Below are 6612 nucleotides of genomic sequence, written 5' to 3' on the forward strand. Positions count from 1 at the left end.
ATCTTTGGACTGTGGGAGGAAACCCACGCAGACACGGGGAGAACATGTAAACTCCACGCAAGGAGAACCCAGGAAGCAAACCTGAGTCTCCTAACTGCAAGGCAGCAGCGCTATCACTGTGCCACCGTGCCGCACATTGCTTTGTCTAAGTTACAAATAAAGAAATACAAAATATTTATCAACTTGTAGGCAAAATTTCATATCACAACAATTGTACAAAATATGGCTTCAACATTTCCATCTACAGCATCTGCCCATTCATTTAGAGCTTCCTTATCTCAGTCCATCTAACAACAGGTCTTATGTGAGACACATGAGTCTGTTGATGTTTCAGCTGTCTTCAGAATCCTTTATGGTGCAATAATGTTAAAATAAAAGGCTGTATACAATGTAGACAAAAACAGGAATGGTAAAATACAATGTCTGCTTGAAAAGACAACAAAGAGACAAAAGGACAAATGAAACAATGACAGCCTGCCACTGCTAAGAACACCATGATAAGCTGCCTGCTACAATGTAAACTGAAGATTTGCCAACCAGCTTGTCCTTCCTTGTTAGCGGCCAGAACACACCCCATGGCTTTGATTGATACGGTAGAGACAGAAACTAAGATGACTCAGTTTACTTTGGACTATATTTCTTTTTCTTTTTTCAAGTAGTGTTTATTTTGAAGAATAGATGTAGACTTGATTATTTATTATCCATCCATCCATTATCCAACCCGCTATATCCTATATCCTAACACAGGGTCACGGGGGTCTGCTGGAGCCAATCCCGGCCAGCACAAATTTTCAGGCAGGGCGCCAGGCCACTGCAGGGCACACACCAAGCACACACTAGGGACAATTTAGGATTGCCAATACACCTAACCTGCATGTCTTTGAACTGTGGGAGGAAACCTACGCAGACATGGGGAGAACATGCAAACTCCACGCAGGGATGACCTGGGAAGCGAACCTGGGTCTCCTACCTGCGAGGCAGCAGCGCTACCCACTGCATCACCGTGTCGCCCACCATTTATTATTTTAACCATATAAACATAGCATGTAGCAAATGTTAAGCAACTCAAAAACATAAAGTAAAAACAAGATATATTCTGACATTAACAACATTTCTTAATAATGTGTAACTGTATTTAAAAAACGTTCATGTCCATCATTGCACAGATAAAATTCCTAATCTGCTCAACGCTCATTTTACTTAATGCTAATGTAATAATCTTGGATGCCTTGAAATCAGACATCGAAACTTCAAGACAGTAGCCATTGTGGCAGTAGGGGGCGCTAGTGCTCCCTTGAACCCTCAGGTACAACTCCAGACACCGGATAAAAGTCCAAGACTCTTTATTATTTTTTTACAGTGCACCAAGCACCTTCCACACTACTTATAAACTCACAATAAATTAACACAACACTATAATTTTCTCTCCTCCTCGCCCAGACACTTGCTCCTCTACCTCCCAGCTCAGCTCAGTGTCTGGACTGGTTTCTAGTCCTTTTATAGCCTCTGACCCAGAGGCGTTCCTGTCCAATCAGACCACAGTTCCTTATTCCTTCCGGGTCAGGGCAAACAGTCCTTTTCTTCACCCCGGGAGCACGTCGTTCCTTCCCGTCATGTGACCGTGACGTACTCCCGGGTCATAAGGCACAAAAGAGCCCACAAGCCCCCTTACAGCGACTCCTGGTGGCCCCCAAGGTATCCAGAAGGGCTGTGTATAAACACTACAAAGTCCATGAGGCCCTGCTGGACCTCGGGGCACGATCCTGCTGTCGGGAGAGCTCCTCCTGGCGGCCTGGGGGTGAGGACCGGAACCAAAAGCTGGCAATCCCCCATACCATATTTATCAGTGTTATGATTTGCTTTCATTTCCAAATATTTTTTCTTTCTTTTGGTACTTGAGTTGACCTTTTCAGGTTTCTTTTAGGTTTTGGATCATGTAGATTCTAATTCTGATGAATTTACTTTATTTGATTAAATTATTTGTGAGCCTTTTTTGCACTCTTTTGGTTTACTCTTTTTGTGTAGTGGTCACTACCACCTTAATAGGTAAATGGCCCAGAATTGAATGGCTTTGACATCACACGGTCGTGGGTATAAAGTACATAACAAACACTTCCTAGCCATCTAAATTTATGGAGTGAAAATTAGGAGCTTTGCGTGTTGTACCTTTGTTTGTGTTCTTGGTAAACAATTCCTTGTTAACAAAGTATTGACTACAGTTTAGAATTGTAAATTATAAAACTGTGCGGCTTCAAGCATGCAAATATGCACACAGTAAAAAAAATAGGAAACTGTGTACACCAAAAAAAATCTGATTTATAAAACCGGGCTGTCACACACGCGTGTTTAGGAGACAACTAAAGGGCTCGAATACATGTGATTCCACACTGAACCAGGGGGCGGAGCAGTGCTCTCATTTTCCCTCTCGATCTTTTGCAGACCATTCTAGGGAAATCCCGCCCGGCTCTGGAGCAGCCAAAGACATCACTTCCGGTTCCGGTCCTGATGACATCACTTCCTCCACTGACCTTTAAAGCTGCCATCTTGTGTCTAGAGAGTTCAGTTCTGTTTTGGACTCGATCTTATGCACTTGAATATGTTTTTGCAACTGTTTTGCAGGCGGGAAAAGTTATACAGGTGGCTGCCCGAAACCTTTGCAATGTGTACAGTAATGGTCATTCTTTTTCCAGGGCATACACACATTTCTATGCAACTCACTGCTGATAAATCACAATCACATTGTAAATATGCGTAGGTGAACGGCGCATCCAATGCCACCCAGAAACATCCATATACTGTACGGAGCATGCTAATCAATCTCATACATATGCAATCACAATGCCGCAGAACTTCATTGGCTGGTAGAGCAGCCTCTCCCTGCTGACACATCGAGACCCTGCCAGCTGCATTTGAGAACATCTGGCTGTGTTCCACAACTGAGAGCACAAGATCATGCACAGCATTATAGCGCCTCTCCTCTGTGCTCTGGGGGTCCGGGAAAGGTGTAAGACAGCATCATTGAAGTGGGTAGCCACTATCACCTGGCACATGTAATGACATGATTGCTATTACAATAAATAGCACAGGCCATATGAAACAGTGAGGGTTTAGTCATCTACCTTACCAACATGCCAGCCACCACATACAGCACCATCATGGCTGTCAAAGCTACTTTGCCTTAAAATAGATGAATCACGGGTTGACCCGGGCCAACAAGACATGATGTTTGCCAGGCACATCTTGAATGACTTGTGCATTAATGTAATGTAACTGCTTATGGTTAACAAAAGTAGCTTCATTCTCATTAGATGTCCTTATTGTAATATGAGAGCAGTAAGGTACTCCATTATATTTGGAGAACCAGTCACTGCTGCAAATTGCCTTTTTTACCAAAACACACACACACACATATATATATATATATATATATATATATATATATATATATATATATATATATATATATATATATATATATATATCTTTTATGTACACCCACACCATACAAAAACTGAATATATTGACTGCCAGTCAATTAATGGCTTCCAGCACAGCAGGCATGATGGAGTGAAGCTTGGCTCAGACACTGCTGAACTGTTGCCCAGTCCCCTGAGCTGTGATAACAGGTAGCCAATATCAGCTGTAAAAAAGTTCTTCAGTGCAAATATGCGGCATGGCCCCCTGAAAAGGGTCTATACATATATTCATCATTTGTGAAATATACTGTAGTATGTCTGTCACATTAATGCACATTACAATAACAGCTCAATGACATGAATTACTTTACACTTAAGTCGTCGTTTAGCTGGTTGGCCAGCATTTCCCTGCTTGATGAATGGTGTCGCCATTTTTCAGTTACTCTGAAATGTTGCATACACATGGGTCAGAGCTACTGTAAATGGACACACATTCCCCGGTCAAGTTTACTTTTATAAACACCAACATTTGTACGGTAAGTTGTGTATGCACATTTCAAGCGTCTTTTAGTGTGTTACAGCTTTATAAATGAGGCCCCAGTGAATGTCCCAGAATTGACTCCTCTTCTACTAGTTACAGCCTCCATGTTCTCCTTTTAAATTCCAAGAGTTGCCAAGTCTTCTCGGCCTCCTTGATTGATGATGACAGAAAAACAAAAGAAAAGCAAAGGACTAGGAAACAAACTCAAAACTCTTTGTCTGAAAAAAAAATGTGCAATGGTTAAAAGCCCAAAAGTATTGACGCCAAAACACTGATCAGAATCATATCAGATAGCAAACAGGATTTTATAATGTGGCGGCAAGAAATGAAATGCCAAACTAACACATTCTTGTGATTTGTTTCTATCAAGAAATCTGGACAAAAAATAGTCATCCGACAATGACGTCTTGTGTCACTGACACGGTGAAAATTGGTGACGACACATCATTGGTACTTTAAAACTGTTATGGCCAGGAAGAAAAAAAAAAGTGGTGACCTCATCTTAAAAGAAAACACAAAATGGTAGCAAGGAAATGTCATAAACGTGACAAAATATTCTGAAATGATCAAAATTAAATCCAATATAAAACGTGTATGGAATATTACTCAAAGGGTTCCAAGACACCAGAGTTTTTGTCATAATTGCAGTAATTGCGGATATTTTTAGAAAATTGTATTTTTTGGTTTGTACGACTATTTTATTGAATGGTGGTCACTCTTTTGTGCTTACTGCTGCTTCATGTTAACCACATACACGTCGGTAAAGACAGTGCACCCAGGAAGCACAATCTGATTTTACAAGACTGAAAAACATCCTACATTTTGGGTAGATGGTTTATATTTAGTCAGTAATAAAAGTGTAAACATTTTGTTTTTGAAGCTTTCTTTTGTTTGATTTCTAAATTATATTGCAAATAGAATTAGAAAATATTGTGTTTTCTCAAAGAAGCCGCTCTATCCCTGAGCCCAAGAAGCCTGTTACAGTGTGTGGTTTTATGTATTGGCCGCTCGTTTTATCTATGCACATAAGTGGGTCTGTTTTGCTGCTCAGGCCACTTCTTTAGCTATTCCTGTCATTTCTTATGCCTCCCACTCATTCTGTTCATCCTTATTTGCTGTCCATGTTTTATTTTTTAACAGAATGTCCGTAAGCCCCTGCTACTGGTAAGAGAACGGGAAGCATAGACTCCATGCATCATTCACACAAAAAGGCCCAAACATGCAAAACATAGCCCAAGGCATGAATGGGGAACTCTTGTCCTGAGCAAATGTCACAAAGTCAGCAGCCTTCAGTAATAATAAAATGTTCCTGTTTAGAGCAAACCATCTTTGCTTACCTTTTCCTTTCTCTTGAGTGTTCATTGAGCTGCTCTTTTATTAGGTTTGTATACCGAGACTTGAAGGAGTCTTCTCAAATATTCTCTTTTACCCTAATTTCAGTATCAACATCCAAATTAAAGTACCACTGCCTCGGAAAATGTGTGCCGGTTTCTCTTTACAGCAAGATGCTACTGTCAGCTGCCTCCTGCAGCAGCTCTTCATTACTAACACAAACAGCATGGCATGGTAACCTTGAGTAAATGAAACACCTAAGCCACACTGCAGGGCAGTAAAAAAAGGCCTATGAAGGATTGCTATGGCACAGAGTAAACCTCGGGGACACTTGTAACAGCGAGGCGTGGAAAAAATCAACTGATCACATCCTGAAGAAGAAAGCCTAGGCAACAAGATGGCAAATGACAAACAACATGCCGGGTGACTGTAGGCAGCAATTTGCTCCTCTGGGTGAGGTCTGTATAGCACCAGCAAATAAAATAAGAGGGAAGGGAACAAACAATTATGTTGAAAAATAATAATAGTTCTTTCTTTACAACAAATGTGTGCATTTCTTCTCTGAGCAGTGTGATGAACATGCTGGAACAGATTCTGTTAATGTATTTACAGCCAGTAAAATTATTGCTCACCTTTGTTTTCCATACAGCACTGTAAAGGCTGAAGTTTTTTTTTCTTTATATCATTTAATTATATGATTATGTAGTCATATAGTATATAATTTAGTTGAAAGTCAATTTAATATATAATTACCTAATGCTGTTACACAATAATATAATATTTAATTGAAACCCATTTTCTTCAGCTGGAGTGAATGAGCAAATTTTGCTTGCACAGTGCTTTCTACTTCAGAAAAGGGACTGGCATTTCACAAACACATTCTAGTTGTATAGAAAGAACCCAGTAAGCCCAGTAATACCACGCTATCAGGTTATCTCAGGCTTTGTGCAAAATCAGAACACAAAAGTACTAATCGATTACATAAGATAATCTTATAGCTAGGCATCTCCTATCCAACTGAAATGATTGCAAATTTTTTCAACTATATATATATATATATACGAGGTGTGGCAGAAAAGTAATGAGACTGATTTTTTATTTACTAAAGTTTTTATTTTTTTTAAACATCAATGTTATCCCCTTCAAAGTAGTTCCCTTGGGCAGCTACACACCGATGGACACGTTGTTCCCACTGTTGGTAGCAGCGCTGGAAGTCTTCAGCCTGCATGGTCTTCAGCATGTCCGTTACACTCTTTTGGATGTTTTCTAAAGTTCCGAAATGACGTCCTTTGAGGACATTTATTAGTTTAGGAAAAAGGAAAA

General features: G+C 40.2%; 1 protein-coding gene across 3 annotated transcripts in view; it reads right to left on the reverse strand.

The window, feature by feature from the left end:
- LOC120534088 overlaps window positions 1-5570 on the reverse strand; it is a 37834-nt gene extending 32264 nt beyond the window's left edge. For all 3 annotated transcript variants that reach the window (XM_039761353.1, XM_039761352.1, XM_039761351.1), the window contains exon 1: window positions 5295-5570. Coding sequence is in view for 2 of the 3 variants with exons in the window: in XM_039761352.1 (XP_039617286.1) it covers window positions 5295-5319 (25 nt within the window). In the remaining variant the exon portion in view is untranslated. The remainder of the gene's footprint in view (window positions 1-5294) is intronic.
- Window positions 5571-6612: the final 1042 nt, after the last annotated feature.

Source organism: Polypterus senegalus, chromosome 8 (genome assembly GCF_016835505.1).
Source record: "Polypterus senegalus isolate Bchr_013 chromosome 8, ASM1683550v1, whole genome shotgun sequence".
In the NCBI taxonomy this organism is placed as follows: domain Eukaryota; kingdom Metazoa; phylum Chordata; class Cladistia; order Polypteriformes; family Polypteridae; genus Polypterus; species Polypterus senegalus.